This window comes from Pseudophryne corroboree, chromosome 6 (assembly GCF_028390025.1).
Source record: "Pseudophryne corroboree isolate aPseCor3 chromosome 6, aPseCor3.hap2, whole genome shotgun sequence".
Lineage (NCBI taxonomy): Eukaryota > Metazoa > Chordata > Amphibia > Anura > Myobatrachidae > Pseudophryne > Pseudophryne corroboree.
This window is the reverse complement of record NC_086449.1, coordinates 739,963,077-739,989,698: the sequence shown is the minus strand read 5'-3', so window position 1 is coordinate 739,989,698 and position 26,622 is coordinate 739,963,077. Positions and strand designations below refer to the sequence as shown.

General features: G+C 48.3%; 1 protein-coding gene across 2 annotated transcripts in view; it reads right to left on the bottom strand.

Moving 5' to 3' along the window:
* The window catches only part of ARMT1 (acidic residue methyltransferase 1), a 90,585-nt gene that overhangs the window by 62,930 nt on the left and 1,033 nt on the right, over positions 1–26,622 (bottom strand). The window contains exons 2-3 of one of the 2 annotated variants that reach the window (XM_063928486.1): positions 24,525–24,594; positions 11,077–11,311 (exon numbers count right to left, since the gene is read on the bottom strand). Coding sequence is in view for 1 of the 2 variants with exons in the window: in XM_063928485.1 (XP_063784555.1) it covers positions 24,525–24,562 (38 nt within the window). In the remaining variant the exon portion in view is untranslated. The remainder of the gene's footprint in view (positions 1–11,076; positions 11,312–24,524; positions 24,595–26,622) is intronic. The other variant, XM_063928485.1, reaches the window with a different exon arrangement.

Here is a 26,622-nt window from a genome sequence, read left to right as displayed (position 1 = left end):
CTGGAAGAAAATCGACAGAGCCGAAATCTGGACCTTAATGGAACCCAAGTTTAGGCCCATAGTCACTCCTGACTGTAGGAAGTGCAGAAAACGACCCAGCTGAAATTCCTCTGTTGGGGCCTTCCTGGCCTCACACCACGCAATATATTTTCGCCAAATACGGTGATAATGGTTTGCGGTTACTTCTTTCCTGGCTTTTATCAGCGTAGGAATGACTTCCTCCGGAATGCCCTTTTCCTTTAGGATCCGGAATTCAACCGCCATGCCGTCAAACGCAGCCGCGGTAAGTCTTGGAACAGACAGGGCCCCTGCTGTAGCAGATCCTGTCTGAGCGGTAGAGGCCATGGGTCCTCTGATATCATTTCTTGAAGTTCTGGGTACCAAGCTCTTCTTGGCCCATCCGGAACCACGAGTATCGTTCTTACTCCTCGTTTTCTTATTATTCTCAGTACCTTTGGTATGAGAGGCAGAGGAGGGAATACATAAACCGACTGGTACACCCACGGTGTCACTAGAGCGTCCACAGCTATTGCCTGAGGGTCCCTTGACCTGGCGCAATATCCAGTTTTTTGTTTAGGCGGGACGCCATCATGTCCACCTGTGGCCTTTCCCAACGGTTTACCAACAGTTGGCAGACTTCTGGATGAAGTCCCCACTCTCCCGGGTGTAGGTCGTGTCTGCTGAGGAAGTCTGCTTCCCAGTTGTCCACTCCCGGAATGAACACTGCTGACAGTGCTAAGATGTGATTTTCCGCTTATCGGAGAATCCTTGTGGCTTCTGCCATCACCACCCTGCTTCTTGTGCCGCCCTGTCGGTTGTCTGATTGGATCAGTACCGGCTGGTTTTGAAGCAGAGGCCTTGCCAGACTTAGGGCATTGTAAATGGCCCTCAGTTCCAGAATATTTATGTGTAGGGACGACTCCTGACTTGACCAAAGTCCTTGGAATTTTCTTCCCTGTGTGACTGCCCCCCAGCCTCGAAGGCTGGCATCCGTGGTTACCAGGACCCAGTCCTGTATGCCGAATCTGCGGCCCTCTTGAAGATGAGCACTCTGCAGCCACCACAGTAGAGATAACCCTGTCTCCAAGGACCAGGGTATCAGCCGATGCATCTGAAGATGCGATCCCGACCACTTGTCCAAGAGGTCCCACTGAAAGGTTCTTGCATGGAACCTGCCGAATGGAATTTTGCTTCGTAAGAAGCTACCATTTTTCCAAGGACTCGTGTGCAGTGATGCACCGATACCTGTTTTGGTTTCAGGAGGTCTCTGACTAGAGATGACAGCTCCTTGGCTTTCTCCTCCGGGAGAAACACTTTTTTCTGTTCTGTGTCCAGAACCATCCCCAGGAACAGTAGGCGTGTGGTAGGAACCAGCTGTGACTTTGGAATGTATAGAATCCATCCGTGCTGTTGTAGCACTTCCCGAGATAGTGCTACTCCGACCAACAACTGCTCCTTGGACCTCGCCTTTATAAGGAGATCGTCCAAGTACGGGATAATTAAAACTCCCTTTTTTCGAAGGAGTATCATCATTTCTGCCATTACCTTGGTAAAGACCCTCGGTGCCGTGGACAGTCCAAACTGCAGTGTTTGGAATTGGTAATGGCAATATTGTACCACAAATCTGAGGTACTCCTGGTGAGGACGGTAAATGGGGACATGTAGGTAAGCATCCTTGATGTCCAGGGATACCATGTAATCCCCCTCCTCCAGGCTTGCAATAACCGCCCTGAGCGATTCCATCTTGAACTTGATTTTTTTATGTATGTGTTCCAAGGATTTCAATTTTAAAATGGGTCTCACCGAACCGTCCGGTTTCGGTACCACAAACAGTGTGGAATAGTAACCCCGTCCTTGTTGAAGTAGGGGCACCTTGACTATCACCTGCTGGGAATACAGCTTGTGAATTGCCTCTAGCACAGCCTCCCTGCCTGAGGGAGTTGTCGGCAAGGCAGATTTGAGGAAACGGCGGGGGGGAGATGCCTCGAATTCCAGCTTGTACCCCCTGAGATACTACTTGAAGGATCCAGGGAGCCACCTGTGAGCGAGCCCACTGATCGCTGAAATTTTTGAGGCGGCCCCCCACCGTACCTGGCTACGCCCGTGGAGCCCCCGCGTCATGCGGTGGACTCAGAGGAAGCGGGGGAAGAATTTTGATTCTGGGAACTGGCTGACTGGTGCAGCTTTTTCCCTCTTCCCTCGTCTCTGTGCAGAAAGGAAGCGCCTTTTACCCGCTTGCTTTTCTGAAGCCGAAAGGACTGTACCTGATAATACAGTGCTTTCTTAGGCTGTGAGGAAACCTGAGGTAAAAAAAATTTCTTCCCAGCTGTTGCTGTGGATACGAGGTCCCAGAGACCATCCCCAAACAATTCCTCGCCCTTATAAGGCTCTATGTGCCTTTTAAAGTCAGCATCACCTGTCCAGTGTCGGGCCTCTAATACCCTCCTGACAGAATGGACATTGCATTAATTCTGGATGCCAGCCGGCAAAATATCCCTCTGTGCATCCCTCATATATAAGACGACGTCTTATGTTCGCAAAATAGTATCCCTGTTTGACAGGGTCACAGACCACGCTGCAGCAGCACTATCTGCAGGTCTCAGTCTAGTACCTGAGTGTGTAAATACAGACTTCAGGATAGCCTCCTGCTTTTTATCAGCAGGTACCTTCAAAGTGGCCGTATCCTAAGACGGCAGTGCCACCTTTTTTGACAAACGTGTGAGCGCCTTATCCACCCTAGGGGATATCTCCCAGCGTAACTTATCCTCTGGCGGGAAAGGGTACGCCATCAGTAACTTTTTAGAAATTACCAGTTTCTTATCGGGGGAACCCACGCTTTTTCACACTTCATTCACTCATTTGATGGGGGAACAAAACACTGCCTGCTTTTTCTCCCCAAACATAAAACCCTTTTTTAGTGGTACTTGGGTTAAAGTCAGAAATGTATAACACATTTTTTATTGCCGGGATCATGTAACGGATGTTCCTAGTGGATTGTGTATATGTCTCAACCTCGTCGACACTGGAGTCAGACTCCGTGTCGACATCTGTGTCTGCCATCTGAGAGCGGGCGTTTTTGAGCCCCTGATGGCCTTTGAGACGCCTGGGCAGGCGCGGGCTGAGAAGCCGGCTGTCCCATAGCGGTTACGTCATCCAGCCTTTTATGTAAGGAGTTGACACTGTCGGTTTATACCTTCCACCTATCCATCCACTCTGGTGTCGGCCCCACAGGGGGCGACATCACATTTATCGGCATCTGCTCTGCCATCACATAAGCCTCCTCATCAAACGTGTCGACACAGCCGTACCGACACACCGCACACACACAGGGAATGCTCTGACTGAGGACAGGACCCCACACAGCCCTTTGGGGAGACAGAGAGAGAGTATGCCAGCACACACCAGAGCGCTATATAATTTAGGGATTAACACTATATTGAGTGAATTTTTCCCAATAGCTGCTTGTATATACAATACTGCGCCTAAATTTAGTGCCCCCCCTCTCTTTTCAACCCTTTGAGCCTGCAAACTACAGGGGAGAGCCTGGGGAGCTGTCTTCCAGCTGCACTGTGAAGAGAAAATGGCGCCAGTGTGCTGAGGGAGATAGCTCCGCCCCTTTTTCGCTGACTTTTCTCCCGCTTTTTTATGGATTCTGGCAGGGGTATTTATCACATATATAGCCTCTGGGGCTATATATTGTGATATATTTGCCAGCCAAGGTGTTTTTATTGCTGCTCAGGGCGCCCCCCCCCCAGCGCCCTGCACCCTCAGTGACCGGAGTGTGAAGTGTGCATGAGGAGCAATGGCGCACAGCTGCAGTGCTGTGCGCTACCTTGGTGAAGACTAATGTCTTCTGCCGCCGATTTTCCGGACCTCTTCTTGCTTCTGGCTCTGTAAGGGGGACGGCGGCGCGGCTCCAGGAACGAACACCAAGGCCAGTTCCATGCGGTCGATCCCTCTGGAGCTAATGGTGTCCAGTAGCCTAAGAAGCCCAAGCTAGCTGCAAGCAGGTAGGTTCGCTTCTTCTCCCCTTAGTCCCTCGATGCAGTGAGCCTGTTGCCAGCAGGTCTCACTGTAAAATAAAAAACCTAAAATAAACTTTCTTTCTAGGAGCTCAGGAGAGCCCCTAGTGTGCATCCAGCTCGGCCGGGCACAGAAATCTAACGGAGGCTTGGAGGAGGGTCATAGTGGGAGGAGCCAGTGCACACCAGGTAGTCTAAAAGCTTTCTTTTAGTTGTGCCCAGTCTCCTGCAGAGCCGCTATTCCCCATGGTCCTTTCGGAGTTCCCAGCATCCACTAGGACGTTAGAGAAAAGCCTTTACGCCGCATTGTGCAGAATCTCCTCTCCTCTAACCTGAGCGAGTGTCCACGAGTTCTCTGTGTTGATCTAACCAAAAACAGGTCTTGAGCAAGATCTGTATATTGTCCCCTTATATATTTATAAATGTTGATCGTGTCCCCTCTTAATCTCCTCTTTTCCAGTGTAAACATGCCTAGTCTTGCAAGCCTTTCCTCGTATATCCAGCGTCTCCATACCCTTAATTAGTTTGGTCGCCCACCTCTGAACCTTTTCTAGCTCCAGGATATCCTTTTTGTAGTAAGGTGCCCAGAATTGTACACAGTATTCAAGGTGTGGCCTCACAAGTGATTTATATAACGGGAGTATAATACTCTCGTCCCTAGCATCAATTCCCCGTTTTATGCATGCTAATAATAAGAATTTACTTACCGATAATTCTATTTCTCGGAGTCCGTAGTGGATGCTGGGGTTCCTGAAAGGACCATGGGGAATAGCGGCTCCGCAGGAGACAGGGCACAAAAAGTAAAGCTTTAGGATCAGGTGGTGTGCACTGGCTCCTCCCCCTATGACCCTCCTCCAAGCCTCAGTTAGGTACTGTGCCCGGACGAGCGTACACAATAAGGAAGGATTTATGAATCCCGGGTAAGACTCATACCAGCCACACCAATCACACTGTACAACCTGTGATCTGAACCCAGTTAACAGTATGATAACAGCGGAGCCTCTGAAAAGATGGCTCACAACAATAATAACCCGATTTTTGTAACTATGTACAAGTAATGCAGATAATCCGCACTTGGGATGGGCGCCCAGCATCCACTACGGACTCCGAGAAATAGAATTATCGGTAAGTAAATTCTTATTTTCTCTATCGTCCTAGTGGATGCTGGGGTTCCTGAAAGGACCATGGGGATAATACCAAAGCTCCCAAACGGGCGGGAGAGTGCGGATGACTCTGCAGCACCGAATGAGAGAACTCCAGGTCCTCCTTAGCCAGGGTATCAAATTTGTAGGATTTTACAAACGTGTTTGCCCCTGACTAAATAGCCGCTCGGCAAAGTTGTAAAGCCGAGACCCCTCGGGCAGCCGCCCAAGATGAGCCCACCTTCCTTGTGGAATGGGCATTTACATATTTTGGCTGTGGCAGGCCTGCCACAGAATGTGCAAGCTGAATTGTATTACACATCCAACTAGCAATAGTCTGCTTAGAAGCAAGAGCACCCAGTTTTTTGGGTGCATACAGGATAACAGCAAGTCAGTTTTCCTGACTCCAGCCGTCCTGGAAACATATTTTCAGGGCCCTGACAACATCTAGCAACTTGGAGTCCTCCAAGTCCCTAGTAGGTGCAAGGCACCACAATAAGCTGGTTCAGGTGAAACACTGACACCACCTTAGGGAGAGAACTGGGGACGAGTCCGCAGCTCTGCCCTGTCCGAATGGACAAACAGATATGGCTTTTTTGAGAAAAAAACCACCAATTTGACACTCGCCTGGTCCAGGCCAGGGCCAAGAGCATGGTCACTTTTCATGTGAGATGCTTCAAATCCACAGATTTGACTGGTTTTAAACCAATGTGTTTTGAGGAATCCCAGAACTACGTTGAGATCCCACAGTGCCACTGGAGGCACAAAAGGGGGTTGTATATGCAATACTCCCTTGACAAACTTCTGGACTTTAGGAACTGAAGCCAATTCTTTCTGGAAGAAAAATCGACAGGGCCGAAATTTGAACCTTAATGGACCCCAATTTGAGGCCCATAGACACTCCTGTTTGCAAGAAATGCAGGAATCGACCGAGTTGAAATTTCTTCGTGGGGCCTTCCTGGCCTCACACCACGCAACATATTTTCGCCACATGTGGTGATAATGTTGTGCGGTCACCTCCTTTCTGGCTTTGACCAGGGTAGGAATGACCTCTTCCTGAATGCCTTTTCCCTTAGGATCCGGCGTTCCACCGCCATGCCGTCAAACGCAGCTGCGGTAAGTCTTGGAACAGACATGGTACTTGTTGAAACAAGTCCCTTCTTAGCGGCAGAGACCATAAGTCCTCTGTGAGCATCTCTTGAAGTTCCGGGTACCAAGTCCTTCTTGGCCAATCCGGAGCCATGAGTATAGTTCTTACTCCTCTACGTCTTATAATTCTCAGTACCTTAGGTATGAAAAGCAGAGGATGGAACACATACACCGACTGGTACACCCACGGTGTTACCAGAACGTCCACAGCTATTGCCTGAGGGTCTCTTAACCTGGCGCAATACCTGTCCCGTTTTTTGTTCAGACGGGACGCCATCATGTCCACCTTTGGTAATTCCCAACGGTTTACAATTATGTGGAAAACTTCCCCATGAAGTTCCCACTCTGCCGGGTGGAGGTCGTGCCTACTGAGGAAGTCTGCTTCCCAGTTTCCATTCCCGGAATGAAACACTGCTGACAGTGCTATCACATGATTTTCCGCCCAGCGAAAAGTCCTTGCAGTTTTTGCCACTGCCCTCCTGCTTCTTGTGCCGCCCTGTCTATTTACGTGGGCGACTGCCGTGATGTTTTATCCCACTGGATCAATACCGGCTGACCTTGAAGCAGAGGTCTTGCTAAGCTTAGAGCATTATAAATTTACCCTTAGCTATATTTATGTGGAGAAAAATCTCCAGACTTGATCACACTCCCTGGAAATTTTTTCCTTGTGTGACTGCTCCCCAGCCTCTCGGGCTGGCCTCCGTGGTCACCAACATCCAAAACTGAATGCCGAATCTGCGGCCCTCTAGAAGATGAGCACTCTGTAACCACCACAGGAGAGACACCCTTGTCCTTGGATATAGGGTTATCCGCTGATGCATCTGAAGATGCGATCCGGACCATTTGTCCAGCAGATCCCACTGAAAAGTTCTTGCATGAAATCTGCCGACTGGAATTGCTTCGAAGGAAGTCACCATTTTTTTTTTTTTTTACCATGGCCCTTGTGCAATGATGCACTGATTTTAGGAGGTTCCTGACTACCTCGGATAACTCCCTGGCTTTCTCTTCCGGGAGAAACACCTTTTTCTGGACTGTGTCCAGAATCATCCCTAAGCACAGGAGACTTGTTGTCGGGATCAGCTGCGATTTTGGAATATTTAGAATCCACCCCTGCTGTTGTAACAGTATCCGAGATAGTGCTACTCCGACCTCCAACTGTTTCCTGGACTTTGCCCTTATCAGGAGATCGTCCAAGTAAGGGATAATTAAGACGCCTTTTCTTCGAAGAAGAACCATCATTTCGGCCATTACCTTGGTAAAGACCCGGGGTGCCGTAGACAATCCAAACGGCAGCGTCAGAAACTGATAGTGACAGTTCTGTACCACGAACCTGAGGTACCCTTAGTGATAAGGGCAAATTTGGGACATGGAGGTAAGCATCCCTGATGTCTCGGGACACCAGATAGTCCCCTTCTTCCCGGTTCGTTATCACTGCTCTGAGTGACTCCATCTTGATTTGAACCTTTGTAAGTGTTCAAAAAAATTTTTAGATTTAGAATAGGTCTCACCTAGCCTTCTGGCTTCAGTACCACAATATAGTGTGGAATAATACCCCTTTTCTTGTTGTAGGAGGGGTAATTTAATTATCACCTGCTGGGAATACAGCTCGTGAATTTTTTCCCATACTGCCTCCTTGTCGGAGGGAGACCTTGGTAAAGCAGACTTCAGGAGCCTGCGCAGGGGAAACGTCTCGACATTCCAAACTGTACCCCTGGAATACTACTTGTAGGATCCAGGGGTCCTGTACGGTCTCAGCGTCATGCTGAGAGCTTGTCAGAAGCGGTGGAACGCTTCTGTTCCTGGGAATGGGCTGCCTGCTGCAGTCTTCTTCCCTTTCCTCTATCCCTGGGCAGATATGACTCTTATAGGGACGAAAGGACTGAAGCTGAAAAGACGGTGTCTTTTTCTGCAGAGATGTGACTTAGGGTAAAAACGGTGGATTTTCCAGCAGTTGCCCTGGCCACCAGGTCCGATGGACCGACCCCAAATAACTCCTCTTCCTTTATACGGCAATACACCTTTGTGCCGTTTGGAATCTGCATCACCTGACCACTGTCGTGTCCATAAACATCTTCTGGCAGATATGGACATCGCACTTACTCTTGATGCCAGAGTGCAAATATCCCTCTGTGCATCTCGCATATATAGAAATACATCCTTTAAATGCTCTATAGTCAATAAAATACTGTCCCTGTCAAGGGTATCAATATTTTTAGTCAGGGAATCCGACCAAGCCACCCCAGCTCTGCACATCCAGGCTGAGGCGATCGCTGGTCGCAGTATAACACCAGTATGTGTGTATATACTTTTTATGATATTTTTCCAGCCTCCTGTCAGCTGGCTCCTTGAGGACGGCCCTATCTATAGACGGTACCGCCACTTGTTCTGATAAGCGTGTGAGCGCCTTATCCACCCTAAGGGGTGTTTCCCAACGCGCCCTAACTTCTGGCGGGAAAGGGTATACCGCCCATATTTTCTATCGGGGGGAACCCACGCATCATCACACACTTCATTTAATTTATCTGATTCAGGAAAAACTACGGTAGTTTTTTCACATCCCACATAATACCCTCTTTTGTGGTACTTGTAGTATCAGAAATATGTAACACCTCCTTCATTGCCCTTAACGTGTGGCCCTAATAAGGAATACGTTTGTTTATTCACCGTCGACACTGGATTCAGTGTCCGTGTCGACCGACTAAAGTAAACGGGCGTTTTAAAACCCCTGACGGTGTTTCTGAGACGTCTGGACCGGTACTAATTGTTTGTCGGCCGTCTCATGTCGTCAACCGACCTTGCAGCGTGTTGACATTATCACGTAATTCCCTAAATAAGCCATCCATTCCGGTGTCGACTCCCTAGAGAGTGACATCACCATTACAGGCAATTGCTCCGCCTCCTCACCAACATCGTCCTCATACATGTCGACACACACGTACCGACACACAGCACACACACAGGGAATGCTCTGATAGAGGACAGGACCCACTAGCCCTTTGGAGAGACAGAGGGAGAGTTTGCCAGCACACACCAAAAACGCTATAATTATATAGGGACAACCTTATATAAGTGTTTTCCCTTATAGCATCTTTTATATATTTCTAACGCCAAATTAGTGCCCCCCCTCTCTGTTTTAACCCTGTTTCTGTAGTGCAGTGCAGGGGAGAGCCTGGGAGCCTTCCCTCCAGCCTTTCTGTGAGGGAAAATGGCGCTGTGTGCTGAGGAGATAGGCCCCGCCCCTTTTTCGGCGGCCTCGTCTCCCGCTCTTAACGGATTCTGGCAGGGGTTAAATATCTCCATATAGCCCCCGGAGGCTATATGTGAGGTATTTTTAGCCAAAAAAGGTTTTCATTTGCCTCCCAGGGCGCCCCCCTCCCAGCGCCCTGCACCCTCAGTGACTGCCGTGTGAAGTGTGCTGAGAGGAAAATGGCGCACAGCTGCAGTGCTGTGCGCTACCTTAAGAAGACTGAGGAGTCTTCTGCCGCCGATTCTGGACCTCTTCTCGTTTCAGCATCTGCAAGGGGGCCGGCGGCGAGGCTCCGGTGACCATCCAGGCTGTACCTGTGATCGTCCCTCTGGAGCTAATGTCCAGTAGCCAAGAAGCCAATCCATCCTGCACGCAGGTGAGTTCACTTCTTCTCCCCTAAGTCCCTCGTTGCAGTGATCCTGTTGCCAGCAGGACTCACTGTAAAATAAAAAACCTAAGCTAAACTTTTCTAAGCAGCTCTTTAGGAGAGCCACCTAGATTGCACCCTTCTCGGCCGGGCACAAAAATCTAACTGAGGCTTGGAGGAGGGTCATAGGGGGAGGAGCCAGTGCACACCACCTGATCCTAAAGCTTTACTTTTTGTGCCCTGTCTCCTGCGGAGCCGCTATTCCCCATGGTCCTTTCAGGAACCCCAGCATCCACTAGGACGATAGAGAAATCTTATTAGCCTTCTTTGCTGCAGTCCTACTTTGGGTGCTACTGCTTAGTTTGCTATCTATGAGGACACCTAAGTCCTTTTCCAGTACAGAATCCCTTAATTTTAACCCATTTAGTAGGTAGGTGTTATTTTTGTTCTTGTTACCACAGTGCATTACCTTACACTTGTCTGTATTGAAGCGCATTCTCCATTTCGCTGCCCAAGCTTCTAATTTAACTAAGTCGTTCTGAAGCGACTCAGCATCCCCCTCCGCATTTATAACTTTATACAATTTGGTATCATCTGCAAAAATTGACACCATCCTCTCTAGACCTTCTGTTAGGTCGTTAATGAAAATATTGAACAATAGCGGTCCTAATACTGAGCCTTGCGGCACACCTCTTAGCACTTCAGTCCAATTTGAAAAAGATCCATTAACCACAACGTGCTGCTCCCTATTATCTAACCAGTTTTTGACCCAAGTGCATATTGTGCTTCCTAGCCCTGTTTCTTGTATCTTGTAGATAAGTCTCATGTGTGGTACAGTGTCGAATGCTTTGGCAAAATCTAAAAAGATTACATCCACCTCTTTACCCTGATCTAGGTTTGCGCTTACTGTTTCATAAAAGCCAAGTAAGTTGGTTTGACAGGATCTGTCCTTCATAAACCCATGTTAATTCCTTTTAATGACCTTATTGACTTCAAGGAACTTCTGAATACTATCTCTTAGAATGCCTTCCAATACTTTCCCCACTATAGATGTAAGACTAACTGGTCTATAATTACCTGGTTCAGCTTTACTTCCCTTTTTGAATATAGGCACTACTTCCGCTATACGCCAGTCTTTGGGAACCATACCTGATATTACTGAATCTTTAGAGATCAAAAATAGTGGTTTTGCAAGTTCAGAGTGAAGCTCCATTAGAACCCTTGGGTGAATACCATCGGGACGGGTCTTGGTTTACCACAGGTGCTGCAGACTGACTTGAAGGTACAGGGCACCCAGTACCCGAAACATCGGTTGAAACCTTTCCTCAGTCAAATCCGTGGCGCCAGCATTGCATTATGCAGGAGTGTCTGCGGAATTCCTTCCCTGTGTAGCAGACATTATTGGGAATGTAGCCTTAGAGCGTAACAGTATAATATAAACCAAACAAACACAATACCTGCAAAAATAACCGTGTTATGTGACAGCAAATGCAGAGCACAAACAGAGGATTTAAGCAGTGTGAGTTGACTAAAACACACAGTGAAAAATACCAAACAGTATATCCTGCGGCACACTATATGTTATATGAGACCCTGACGCACGTAGCCCCCCAGGGTACAGAACATAGTGATAGCAAAACGTGCGATACACAGAATAGAAACCATACAGCAGCTATAGGCACACTCAGTCACAAGTACAATGCAGAAATTATCACATATAATACAATAAAACTGCACTGGACTAGTAAATCTACAAACAGATTTGTATGTATACAGATATAACAATGCACAGTAAACACTGGATGTATATCACAGAAGGGTGTAGTATGGTATGCCGGCGGCCGGGCACCCGGCGACCAGCATACTGGCGCCGGGAGCCCGACCGCCAACATACCGACAGCGTGGTGAGCGCAAATGAGCCCCTTGCGGGCTCGCCGCGCTATTTTATTCTCCCTCCAGGGGGGTCGTGGACCCCCACGAGGGAGAAAAAAAGTGTTGGTAATGGTATGCCGGCTGTCGGGATTCCGGCGCCGGTATACTGTGCGCCGGGATCGCAACAGTCGGCATACTGAAGACCACCCATCACAGAACACTTGTACTAAATATTCATATAGCAGTACACTTGTTCTGAACTAACACTGTCTAAACTTACATGTAGAATACTTAAGTGTCTGTAAAAACACAGCGCTGACAAGGCCGGCGGTTTTACAAAGGAGACAGTTCCCAGCAGTCCTGGAGATCAGCCCAGCTAGTAGTGAAGATGGTGCCAAAATCTCAGCAAGGAATGAGGGGGAGAGAAATGCAGCTCCAGGGCGGGCACGCCAGCAGTAGATGGCGCCCAGAGCTAGGGTAGAGGCTACAGGTCAGCGCCTTATCCCCTCTGCTGGACTTCACCGCCGGGTACTGTGAAGCCTATTACAAACGGATTTTAGTAAATCCGACCTATGCTCCCTGCCACGGTGGATATAGTGGGGTCCCTGTATGGCCACAGTATCCACACCAGCGGCGCGGTCCGTCTCCTGGGACCGCGACCGGATCACAATTTACCGGCTGGTCCCACCTGGGGGACCCTCTTTCCTCCTCCCTGTCATGCAGCCACGCGATCCAGGTTAGCAGCTGCGGTGGTGTACCTAGCAACCGGAGCGTCCCCGCTGCAAGTACCCAGGAACCAGGCCGCGGGAGTATGCAGCGCCGCTGAGGGAGGTGATGTAGCCACAGCACAGCATGTCAGAATGACATAGAAAGTGCAGAGGCCCTTGAAGTCTTCTAGCGCAGCCCCACCTGTTAGCTGCCTGCACTGCAGGCACCAACTTACAAACTGAGCTCCAGTGCCTGGAAGCGGGGCATATAGAGGAGGCGGTGCAGTGCATCCTGGGAACAGTCAAAGCTTTAGCCTGTTGGTGCCTCAGATCAAGATCCAACTCTACACCTCAATGTTATTCCCTGTGGAATACCAGTGTACCCTGCTGCAAAAAAAAAAAAAATGTTTACAAAATAAATAAGGGGAATGTAATACCTACTGGTAATTCCTTTTCTCGTAGTCCATAGTGGATACTGGGAATTGAAGATAACCATGGGGTATAGATCGGGTCCACTGGAGCCTGGCACTTTAAGAAATCAATAGTGTGTGCTAGCTCCTCCCCTTTATGCCCCTCCTAGCAGACTCAGTCTAGGAAAACTTTGCACGAGCAGATGGACATACTTTGAGAGGAGGATAGAACACAAAAAGCGGTGAGGTATTGAACCAACACACACAATAACAAGATAGCATAGCTAACCAAAACAGAGGAAAGCAATGCTAACTATAGAAGAAGGATAGCAACTCTAACCAAACATGGAACAGGGAAAGCAACAGCAAACCCAACCGAAAACACTTACAACCTTGTAAGCAGGAATTCGAGGCACCGAGGTGGGTGCCCAGTATCCACTATGGACTACGAAAAAAGGTATTACCAGTAGGTATTAAATTCCCCTTTTCTCCAACATTCTAGTGGATACTGGGAATTGAAGATTACCATGGGGACATCCCAAAGCTCCCAGAATGGGTGGGAGAGTGCTGAGACCCCTGCAAAACTGCCTGACCAAACTGAAGGTCATCCTTGGCCAAGGTGTTGAACTTGTAGAACTTTACAAACGTGTTCGAACCAGACCAAGTAGCTGCCCGGCACAACTGTAAGGCCGAGACACCCCGGACAGCCACCCAGGAAGAACCCACCGACCTTGTGGAGTGAGCCTGAATAGAACTCGGCAGCGGTAGAGCTGCTGAGGCTTGTTCAATAGTCAGTTAGAGCCATCTAGCAATGGACTGCTTAGAGGCAGGGCGACCAATTTTAGGAGCATCATAAAGGACAAAAAGCGAGTCAGACTTCCTGTGATGAGCTGTCCTTTTGATGTAGATCTTCAAAGCCCTAACCACGTCCAGGAAGTTTGGAGCAATGGAAGTGTCAGAAAACACTGGAACCACAATCAGTTGATTCCCATGAAAGGCCGACACAACCTTTGGCAAAAAGTGTGGGCGAGTCTACCCTATGTAAGGGTTCAAACCAATCTTATAGGAGAAAGGTCAAAACCACGTTGAGGTCCCACGGAGCCGTCGGAGGGACAAAGGGAGTTTGAATGTGCATAACCCCCTTTACAAAGGTCTGTACTACTGGAAGTACCGCCAGCTGTTTCTGGAAGAAGATGGAGAGAGCCGAAAATTGAATTTTGATGGAGCCCTTATCCACACCTGCTTGCAGGAACAGTAGAAAATCGGCCCAGACTAAATTCCACAGGGGAATATTTTCTACTTTCGCACCAAGAAACATTTATTCCAAATACGGTGGTAATGTTTGGAAGTAACCACCTTATGGGCCTGGACCATAGTGGAAACAACCTTGGAAGGGAGACCCTTTTTTAATTAAAATCTCCCTCTCAACTTCCAAGCCGTCAAACGTAACCGCTGTAAATCTGGACAAACAGTTCTGGTTGAAGAAGGTCCCTGTGTAGTGGCAGAGGCCAGGGTTCCTCCTGAACCAACAGGAGGTCCGCATACAAGGCCCGCCAAGGCCAATCAGAATTGCCTGAACTCTTTCCTTTTTGATTCTTTTTAAAACTCTTGGAATGAGAGGAAGAGGAAAAAACAGGTACACAAACTGGTAAGTCCATTGTGTCGTCAGAGCGTCTACTGCTATTGCTTTCAGGTCCCTCGTTCTGGAGCAGTAACGACGGAGCTTCTTGTTCAGACGGGATGCCATCAGGTCTATTTGTGGACAGCCCCACCGGCGAATCAGATGTTCAAACACACGAGGGTGAAGGCCCCATTCCCCCGGATGGAGGTCGTGCCTGCTGAGGAAGTCCGTTTCCCAGTTGTCCACTCCTGTAATGTAAATGGCTGAGATGGCCCTTGCGTTGGCTTCCACCAAGAGGAGTATTCTTGACACCTCTCGCATTGCGGCCGTGCTTCTTGTTCCTCCCTGTCGATTGATGTATGCCACTGCCGTGACGTTGTCCGACTGCACCTGGATGGCCTGATTCCAAAGGAGGGAAGAGGTTTGCAGGAGGGCATTGTAAATCACTCTGAGTTCCAGGATGTTGATTGGAAGTGCAGATTCCTGACATTACCATTTCCCCTGGAACTGAGCCCCTTGGGTCACAGCCCCCCAACCCCGGAGGCTGGCATCCGTTGTTAACAGAGTCCAAGACTGGATATTGAAACTCCGAACCTCCACCAGGTGGGAGACTTGAAGCCACCATAGTAGGGATAACCTTGCTTTCGGCGACAGAGTTATAGTCTGATGCATGTGCAGGTGAGAACTCAACCATTTTCCCAACAGATCCAGTTGAAAAGGCCGTGCATGAAACATGCCGTATTGTATTGCTTCGTAAGAGGCTACCATCTTGTCCAGCAAGCGAACGCCAGGATGAATTGAGATCCTGCATGGTTTTAATACCAAGCGGACCATAGACTGGATTGTCAAGGCCTTGTCCGTTGGAAGGTAAACCTTCTGAGACACAGTATCCAGGATCATTCCCAGGAACTGAATTATTTGCGATGGTTCCAGGTAAGATTTCTTGAAATTGAGGACCCATCAGTGATCCGTAAGCAGACAGGTAGTCAAGCTGATGCTGCGCAGCAGCTGCTCCCGGGACATAGCCTTTATCAGGAGATCGTCCAGTTATGGGATTATGTTGATGCCCATCATGTGCAATTGCAGCATCATCTCCGCCATGACCTTCGTGAATACCCTTGGGGCTGTGGAGAGGCCAAAGGGTAAGGCATGAAACTGGAAGTGTTGGTCCAGTATCGCGAACCGTAGAAACGCCTGATGAGGGGGCCATATAGGGATATGCAGGTATACATCCTTGACATCCAGAGATACCAGGAACTCCCCCTCCTCCAGACTTGCTATTACTGCTCTCAGTGAGTCCATCTTGAATTTGAACACTCGAAGATATGGGTTCAGGGATTTGAGGTTCAGGATCGGCCGCACAGAGGCTTGAATAAAAGCCCTTTGAGTGGAGTTGAGGAGGTACTGGAACAATAACTCCTGTTGAAAACAGTTTTTGAACTGCCTCTTGCAAGGTAACCCTTGCTACAGGTGAAGCTGGTAAGCCCGACCTGAAGAATCTGAGAGGAGGCAGTTCCTGGAATTCCAGCCGGTATCCCTGGGATACGAGATCCCTCACCCAAGGATCCCGGCAGGACTCTGGCCATATGTGGGCACAGTGTTGAAGGTGAGCACCTTCCTGAAAATCGCCTTGCTGCTGGGGCCACCCGTTATGCGGAGGGCTTTGTAGGAGAGGATCTTGAGGCCTGGGCCGAAGTTTCAGTAGTCGCTGGTTTACGGGACTTACCACGTGTTCCTCTAGCAGCATTGGAGGCACCTCTGGCTCTGCCTCTAAATCTGGCCACACGAAAGGACTGCAGAGAGGGCCTAGGATAGGGACGTCTAGCAGGTGGTGCAGCAGACGGCAGATATGTAGATTTACCTGCAGTCGCCTGAGATAGCCACTTGTTCAGTTCTTCCCCAAACAAGGCATCACCTGTAAAAGGAAGGTTTTCTACCCCTTTCTTAGAATCAGCGTCTGCTGACCATTGTCGCAGCCACAGAGCTCTGCGAGCCGATACCGCCATAGCGGAGGTACGGCCGTTAATGATACACAGTTCCTTAACAGCCTCACTCATGAAGTCTGCAGCATCTTGGATACGTTGAAGCAGTGTAACTATCTCCTCCTGAGTTACTGTATGCAATCCTTTTAAAATGACATCAGACCATTTGACCATGGCTCTGGAAATCCAGCCGCGCACTATGGTAGGGCGTTGGGCTACACCTGCAGCAGAATAAATAGACTTAAGAGTGGTCTCTATTTTGCCATCAGCAGGCTCTTTGAGAGAAATAGCCCCCGGTACAGGTAGAACAATTTTACGTGATAGCCTGGATACAGACGTATCCACTGTTGGGGGGGTTCCCAGATCTTCCTATCCTCTGTAGGAAATGGGAAGGTATTTAGTATCCGTTTAGGAGTGATAAAATAAGAATTTACTCACCGGTAATTCTATTTCTCGTAGTCCGTAGTGGATGCTGGGAACTCCGTAAGGACCATGGGGAATAGCGGGCTCCGAAGGAGGCTGGGCACTCTAGAAAGATTTATGACTACCTGGTGTGCACTGGCTCCTCCCACTATGACCCTCCTCCAAGCCTCAGTTAGGACACTGTGCCCGGACGAGCAGACATAATAAGGAAGAATTTAGAATCCCGGGTAAGACTCTTACCAGCCACACCAATCACACCGTACAACTCGTGATACTATATCCAGTTTGACAGTATGAAAACAACTGAGCCTCTTAACAGATGGCTCAACAATAACCCTTTAGTTAACAATAACTATTTACAAGTATTGCAGACAATCCGCACTTGGGATGGGCGCCCAGCATCCACTACGGACTACGAGAAATAGAATTACCGGTGAGTAAATTCTTATTTTCTCTAACGTCCTAGTGGATGCTGGGAACTCCGTAAGGACCATGGGGATTATACCAAAGCTCCCAAACGGGCGGGAGAGTGCGGATGACTCTGTAGCACCGAATGAGAGAACTCCAGGTCCTCCTCAGCCAGGGTATCAAATTTGTAGAATTTTGCAAACGTGTTTGCCCCTGACCAAGTAGCTGCTCGGCAAAGTTGTAAAGCCGAGACCCCTCGGGCAGCCGCCCAAGATGAGCCCACCTTCCCTGTGGAATGGGCATTTACAGATTTTGGCTGTGGTATGCCTGCCACAGAATGTGCAAGCTGAATTGTACTACAAATCCAGCGAGCAATAGACTGCTTAGAAGCAGGAGCACCCAGCTTGTTGGGTGCATACAGGATAAACAGCGAGTCAGATTTTCTGACTCCAGCCGTCCTGGAAACATATATTTTCAGGGCCCTGACAACGTCTAGCAACTTGGAGTCCTCCAATTCACTAGTAGCCGCCGGCACCACAATAGGCTGGTTCAGGTGAAACGCTGACACCACCTTAGGGAGAAATTGGGGACGAGTCCTCAACTCTGCCCTATCCATATGGAAAATCAGATAAGGGCTTTTACATGATAAAGCCGCCAATTCTGACACTCGCCTGGCTGAAGCCAAGGCTAATAACATGACCACTTTCCACGTGAGATATTTCAGATCCACGGTTTTTAGTGGCTCAAACCAATGTGATTTTAAGAAACTCAACATCACGTTGAGATCCCAAGGTGCCACTGGAGGCACAAACGGGGGCTGAATATGCAGCACTCCTTTTACAAAAGTCTGAACTTCAGGTACTGAAGCTAGTTCTTTTTGAAAGAAAATCGACAGAGCCGAGATCTGTACTTTAATGGAGCCTAGTTTTAGGCCCATATCCACTCCTGCTTGCAGGAAATGCAGAAATCGACCTAGTTGAAATTCCTCTGTTGGGGCCTTATTGGCCTCGCACCATGCAACATATTTTCGCCATATGCGGTGATAATGCGTTGCCGTAACATCTTTCCTGGCCTTAATAAGCGTAGGAATGACTTCTTCCGGAATACCCTTTTCCTTTAGGATCCGGTGTTCAACCGCCATGCCGTCAAACGCAGCCGCGGTAAGTCTTGGAACAGACAGGGCCCCTGCTGTATAAGGTCCTGTCTGAGCGGTAGAGGCCACGGGTCCTCTGAGAGCATCTCTTGAAGTTCCGGGTACCACGCTCGTCTTGGCCAATCCGGAACCACGAGAATTGTGTTTACTCCTCGCTTTCTTATTATTCTCAATACCTTTGGAATGAGAGGCAGAGGAGGGAACACATAAATCGACTGGTACACCCACGGTGTCACTAGAGCGTCCACAGCTATCGCCTGAGGGTCCCTTGACCTGGCGCAATATCTTTTTAACTTTTTGTTGAGACGGGACGCCATCATGTCCACCTGTGGTTTTTCCCAACGGTTTACCAGCATCTGGAAGACTTCTGGGTGAAGTCCCCACTCCCCCGGGTGGAGGTCGTGTCTGCTGAGGAAGTCTGCTTCCCAGTTGTCCACTCCCGGAATGAACACTGCTGACAGTGCTAGTACATGATTCTCCGCCCATCGGAGAATTTTTGTGGCTTCTGCCATCGCCATCCTGCTTCTTGTGCCGCCCTGTCGATTTACATGGGCGACTGCCGTGATGTTGTCTGACTGGATCAGCACCGGCTGGTGTAGGAGCAGGGCTTTTGCTCGACTTAGGCCCTTAGTTCCAGAATATTTATGTGAAGGGAAGTCTCCTGACTCGACCATAGTCCTTGGAAGTTTCTTCCCTGTATGACTGCCCCCCAGCCTCGAAGGCTGGCATCCGTGGTCACCAGGACCCAGTCCTGTATTCCGAACCTGCGGCCCTCTAGAAGATGGGCACTCTGCAGCCACCACAGTAGAGACACCCTGGTTCTTGGAGACAGGGTTATTAAGCGATGCATCTGAAGATGCGATCCGGACCACTGGTCCAACAGGTCCCACTGAAAGATTCTGGCATGGAACCTGCCGAAGGGAATTGCTTCGTAAGAAGCTACCATCTTTCCCAGGACCCGTGTGCAGCGATGCACTGATACCTGTTTTGGTTTCAGGAGGTCTCTGACTAGAGATGACAACTCCCTGGCTTTCTCCTCCGGGAGAAACACTTTCTTCTGGACTGTATCCAGAATCATACCCAGGAACAGTAGCCGTGTCGTCGGAACCAGCTGTGACTTTGGGATATTCAGAATCCAGCCGTGCTGGTGCAGCACCTCCTGAGATAGTGCTACTCCCACCAACAACTGTTCCTTGGACCTCGCTTTTATTAGGAGATCGTCCAAGTACGGGATAATTAAAACTCCCTTTCTTCGAAGGAGTATCATCATTTCCGCCATAACCTTGGTAAATACCCTCGGTGCCGTGGACAGTCCAAACGGCAGCGTCTGGAATTGGTAATGGCAATCCTGTACCACAAATCTGAGGTACTCCTGGTGAGGATGGTAAATGGGGACATGCAAGTAAGCATCCTTGATGTCCAGGGATACCATGTAATCCCCCTCGTCCAGGCTTGCAATAACCGCCCTGAGCGATTCCATCTTGAACTTGAATTTCTTTATGTACGTGTTCAAGGATTTCAAATTTAGAATGGGTCTCACCGAACCGTCCAGTTTCGGTACCACAAATAGTGTGGAATAATAACCCCGGCCTTGTTGAAGTAGGGGTACCTTGATTATCACCTGCTGGGAATACAGCTTGTGAATTGCCGCTAGCACCGCCTCCCTGTCTGAGGGAGCAATCGGCAAGGCAGATTTTAGGAACCGGTGGGGTGGGGACGCCTCGAATTCCAGCTTGTACCCCTGAGATACTATTTGCAGGATCCAGGGATCCACCTGTGAGCGAACCCACTGATCGCTGAAATTTTTGAGGCGACCCCCCACCGTACCTGGCTCCGCCTGTGGAGCCCCACCGTCATGCGGCGGACTTGGAAGAAGAAGCGGGGGAGGACTTTTGCTCCTGGGAACCTGCTGTTTGTTGCAGCCTTTTTCCCCTACCTCTGCCTCTGGACAGAAAGGACCCGCCTTTTCCACGCCTGTTTTTCTGGGTCCGAAAGGACTGAACCTGATAAAACGGCGCCTTCTTAGGCTGTGAGGGGACATGGGGTAAAAATGCTGACTTCCCAGACGTTGCTGTGGAAACTAGGTCCGAGAGACCATCCCCAAATAATTCCTCACCCTTATATGGTAACACTTCCATGTGCTTTTTTGAATCTGCATCTCCTGTCCACTGGCGAGTCCATAAGCCTCTCCTAGCAGAAATGGACAATGCACTTACTTTAGATGCCAGTCGGCAGATTTCCCTTTGTGCATCTCTCATATATAAGACTGAGTCTTTTATATGGTCTATGGTTAACAGGATCGTGTCTCTGTCTAATGTGTCAATATTTTCTGACAGTTTATCTGACCACGCAGCGGCAGCACTGCACATCCAAGCTGACGCAATAGCTGGCCTAAGTATAATGCCTGTGTGTGTATATACAGACTTCAGGATCGCCTCCTGCTTTCTATCAGCAGGTTCCTTGAGGGCGGCCGTATCCGGAGACGGTAGTGCCACCTTTTTAGACAAACGTGTGAGCGCTTTATCCACTCTAGGGGGTGTTTCCCAACGTGACCTATCCTCTGGCGGGAAAGGGAACGCCATTAGTACCTTCTTAGGAATTACCAATTTTTTATCAGGGAAAGCCCACGCTTCTTCACACACTTCATTTAATTCATCTGATGGGGGAAAAACTACGGGTAGTTTTTTCTCTCCAAACATAATACCCTTTTTAGTGGTACCTGTAGTTATATCAGAAATGTGTAACACCTCTTTCATTGCCTCAATCATGCAGTGAATGGCCTTAGTGGGCATCAGGTTAGACTCATCGTCGTCGACACTGGTGTCAGTATCAGTGTCCGACATCTGGGTCTGCTTGAGGTAGCGGCCGTTTTAGAGCCCCTGACGACCCATGCGACGCCTGGGCAGGCACGAGCTGAGAAGTCGGCTGTCCCACATTTGGCATGTCGTCGATTTTCTTATATAAGGAGTCTATACGTGCACTCATTACTTTCCATAAGCCCATCCACTCAGGTGTCTGCCCCGCAGGGGGTGACATCCCTTCTAAAGGCATCTGCTCCGTCTCCACATCATTATCCTCATCAAACATGTCGACACAGCCGTACCGACACACCGCACACACACAAGGAATGCTCCGAATGAGGACAGGACCCACAAAAGCCCTTTGGGGGGACAGAGTGAGAGTATGCCAGCACACACCAGAGCGCTATATAATGCAGGGACTAACTGAGTTATGTCCCCTATAGCTGCTTTTTATATTATATATATATTGCGCCTAAATTTAGTGCCCCCCCTCTCTGTTTTTACCCTGTTCTGTAGTGTAGACTGCAGAGGAGAGCCAGGGAGCTTCCTTCCAGCGGATCTGTGAAGGAGAAATGGCGCCAGTGTGTCTGAGGGAGATAGCTCCGCCCCTTTTCCGCGGCCTATTCTCCCGCTTTTTTCTGGATTCTGGCAGGGGTATTTACCACATATATAGCCTCTGGGGCTATATATTGTGGTATTTTTGCCAGCCAAGGTGTTTTTATTGCTGCTCAGGGCGCCCCCCCCAAGCGCCCTGCACCCTCAGTGACCGGAGTGTGAAGTGTGCATGAGGAGCAATGGCGCACAGCTGCAGTGCTGTGCGCTACCTTGGTGAAGACTGATGTCTTCTGCCGCCGTTTTTCCGGACCTCTTCTTGCTTCTGGCTCTGTAAGGGGGACGGCGGCGCGGCTCCGGGACCGAACACCAAGGACTGGGCCTGCGGTCGATCCCTCTGGAGCTAATGGTGTCCAGTAGCCTAAGAAGCCCAATCCGGCTGCAAGCAGGCGAGTTCGCTTCTTCTCCCCTTAGTCCCTCGCTGCAGTGAGCCTGTTGCCAGCAGGTCTCACTGAAAATAAAAAACCTAAACTATACTTTCTTTCTAAGGGCTCAGGAGAGCCCCTAGTGTGCATCCAACCTCGGCCGGGCACGAAATCTAACTGAGGCTTGGAGGAGGGTCATAGTGGGAGGAGCCAGTGCACACCAGGTAGTCATAAATCTTTCTAGAGTGCCCAGCCTCCTTCGGAGCCCGCTATTCCCCATGGTCCTTACGGAGTTCCCAGCATCCACTAGGACGTTAGAGAAACATTTTATCAGGATTTAACCACGCTGTCTTTGCCAGAGAATCTAATTCCTTAGAGACTGGGAAAGTTGCAGAAGATTTAGGCTTTACATTAAAATGCAATTCCTCTGGAGGTTCTGCTTCCTTGTCTGGAATATTGAGAACTTTCCTCTAATAGCAAAAATTAGGGCCTCCACTCCCTGGGACAGGGAATTATCCTCGTCCTCCCCTAGCTCATTCTCATCAAATTCTGGTAATTCAGAATCAGACTGCAATATCTGAGGAAGAGTACGTTTACTCTGGTGAGCCAGTCTGTGGTCAGTAGTGGTTAACATGAATGTGTCTATTGACTGTTTCAGGGTTTGTCTCTCTTGTTTAGCTATGGCTAACTCTGAATTTATGTTTGCAATCATATTTTTAAAGGAATCCATCCACTCAGGTTCCTTTACATCACTACCCTGAGAGGGTAGTGAACATTGGGTACACATTAGAGACCCTTGTGAGGAAAGAGTAAACCTAGCCTTGCATGCAGTACACACAGACTTATTGGTAGACATGCTTTTGAAGTAACACAGAGTGAAAATAGAAAACACAGTGCAGAAATATAAGACAGCACACTTATACTAGACAACCCTGAATGGAGTGACACAGAAAAGGTTGGACCAGCACACGATACCCAGTGGGGTGCTGCTCTGACTGCGGTATGTATATGATGCAATTTACCTCACAGCGGTTTAACCGCTGATACTGTGCTTACACCCCCCCCCCCCCCCCCCCCCTATAGCCCCCTGGTACCAGTTTCGTTGGTGATACAGTGGGTCCTGTGAAAAGAGCAGCCTGCCAACAGCCTTGTTACAGCAGCCGCAGCAGCAGGAAATGGCACCTCAGAGCCACTGGTCCCGCTCTCTGGGATGCCCCGCCCCTGTAATGGCACGCAGTCCCTCTCAGAATTTTATACTGGCGTCTCCTTAGAATATAATTAAAATGAAAGTGGCACCCTTTTTATGGTAAATCGCCAGTGTGGGTAATCAGTGGGCACCACAGCCCATAGCTAGGTGAACACTGTCCCTTTATGCCGCCATTTTGCGCCGGGGACCCGCTAACCGGGACCCTGGCGTTTTACTCACTGCACCACATCTTCAGCATTTGTTAGGGGTGGCGGCATGCTGCTGGTGTGGGCTCAAACCCGAGGGGTATGAGATGAGCACCTCAGGAGCTCAGTGCCCTGTCAGCGGGGATACGAGCCATTAACTCTTTAGGAAGTTGGATCGGTCCTCCCCTAAGTCCCACGACGCAGCAGGCTACCTGAAAATAATAAACTAAAATAAATTTCTGAAGAAAACTCTCTGGAGAGCCACAAAATGCACCCGGCTCCTTGGGCACATTTTTCTAAACTACCTGCTAGGAGCGAGCATAGAGGGGAGGAGCCAGCACACACTATTGATTTCTTAAAGTGCCAGGCTCCAGTGGACCCGATCTATACCCCGTGGTAATCTTCAATTCCCAGTATCCACTAGGACGTTAGAGAAAAATAAAATACCATAGATATGTCATATACTCTGCAAAAATGCATTATCAATCCATTGTGGACACATATTTAGCAAGCAGTATTGAAGTTAGTGTGTTAATAAGCCACATTATACCTCCTCAGACGTTAAGTGTAGATGGGACAGATGTGTACTAATCTGTATCACCAGTACTTGCATGTGCTCAGTTCCAGAGCATGTGCAAGTGTGAAAACAAACAAGATGCGGTCCAACAACATGCCTACATGCAACTCGACATAAGCCCCTAAATCTACTTTTCTTCAAGATGCAAGGTGTGGCCTTGTGTACTCTGTGGAGTCTGATATCCCTCTGTTTCCACTCCACTTCTGCAAATCCCTACAATGGCTCCATCATAGCCTCCGAAGTTCAAAATGCAATAATTCAAACAAATACACACCCCTCAAATTTGGCCGAGAGTGAGTCAGGAGTCTCCATGTTCTCGATTTTCAGATATTTCCTGCTGGAGTCTGCAAGAAACCACCAAAAATTAATATTATTACAATATGATCTGAAAACAGAATTGAATGAAGTGGAAATAATTTGCCCATTATTCATTTAACCATTTAAAAAGATTGCTGTCTCAAGCAAGTCTATGCAATGATCTGACTACATCTTCAGAATGTCAAATACCTTGCAAACCCATGCAATGTATGGTAGTGCATGCACAGATACAGATTCCTTTCTCTGGTACAGCATGTGTGCTGAAATATGCAAGAACCATGTGCATTTCCACTTAAGCCTGACTCAGAATCAGGCCCTATATATACGGACACAGATTATAAAGCCTAAGGATCAATCATCCCCATTTTAAAGACCATTTGTGCCCCACTGATCACATACAACTGACCATTTGTGCACTATTGATCACATACAACTGAGCTTTGATAAACGATGACAAATTAAAAGCGGAAATATTGAACAATTTTTTTCCCTCAGTATTCACCAGGGAGGATGAGCCGGTGACAGTAGTGCATAACGACAGTGAAGGTAATGACTCTTGGCTTGATGCTTGTTTAAATGAGGAAGTAGTCCTGGAGAGACTAAGCAACGTAAAGATTAATAAATCACCAGGCCCAGACAGTTTTCATCTGAGGGTTATTATGGAGCTTAGGTCACAGCTAGCAAAACCCCTATACTTGATTTTCCATAGTTCAATTAGATCAGGCATGGTACCAAAGGATTGGCGCATAACTGAGGTAGTACCTTTATTTAAAAAGGGAACTAAAAATAATCCTGGAAACTATAGACCAGTTAGTTTAACCTCTATAGTGGGTAAAATATTGGAAGGCATTTTGAGGGATAGCATAGAGGATCACTTACAGGCTACTAAGTTTATTAGCAAAAGTCAGCATGGGTTTGTAAGGAACAGATCATGTCAAACCAACTTAATTAGCTTCTACGAGGAAGTGAGCGAGAATCTTGACCAGGGAAAAGCAGCGGACGTGGTGTATTTAGATTTTGCAAAAGCCTTCGATACAGGAGACTGATCAACAAATTAAGGGAACTTGGCCTTGGATATACTATTTGTACATGGATAAGTAATTGGCTGGATAACAGAGTACAACGAATAGTGGTCAATGAGATATTCCCCAGCTGGGCACCAGTAGTCAGCGGAATACCACAAGGGTCCGTTCTTGGCCCACTGCTGTTCACTATATTTATCAATGATCTAGGAATAGGCCTGGAAAGCACAGTGTCAATCTTTGCAGTTGATACTAAACTGTGTAAGGTAATTACTTCAGAAGGTGATGTGGAGTCTCTACAGAATGACTTCGTTAAACTGGAAACCTGGGCGTCTAAATGGAAAATGAGGTTCAATATAGAAAAATGCAAAGTTATGCATTTTGGGACAAAAAACACACTTGCATCCTACATTCTAGATGGGGAAAATCTAGGGGTAACTATGGTGGAAAAAGATTTGGGGGTGCTCATAGATAATAGGCTTAATAACAGTACACAATGTCAAATTGCAGCAAAGAAGGCAAGTAAAGTGCTTGCGTGCATTAAACTGGGCATTGAGACAAGGGACGAGGACGTAATCCTGGCGCTGTACAAATCATTGGTACGTCCGCACCTGTAATATTGTGTTCAGTTCTGGGCACCGTATTATAAAAAAAGATATCGGGGAACTAGAAAGAGTTCAGAGAAGAGCTACTAAATTGATTAAAGGGTTAGAGTCGCTGGAGTACGAGGAAAGGCTTGCTAGGTTAAATATGTATACACTAGAAAAGAAGCGACTAAGAGGAGACATTTATTAATATCTTCAAATATGTAAAGGGTCATTACAAGAAGTTAGCAGCGGATTTGTTTATTAAAAGAACTCTGTATAGGACGCGTGGGCACTCGCTGAGGCTAGAGGAGAGAAAATTACGTACACAACGTAGGAAAGGGTTCTTCGCGGTAAGGGCAATAAAGATTTGGAACTCCCTGCCGGAGAAAGTAATAATGGCAGACTCTGTAAATGCAGTTAAAAACGGATTGGATAAATTTCTAAC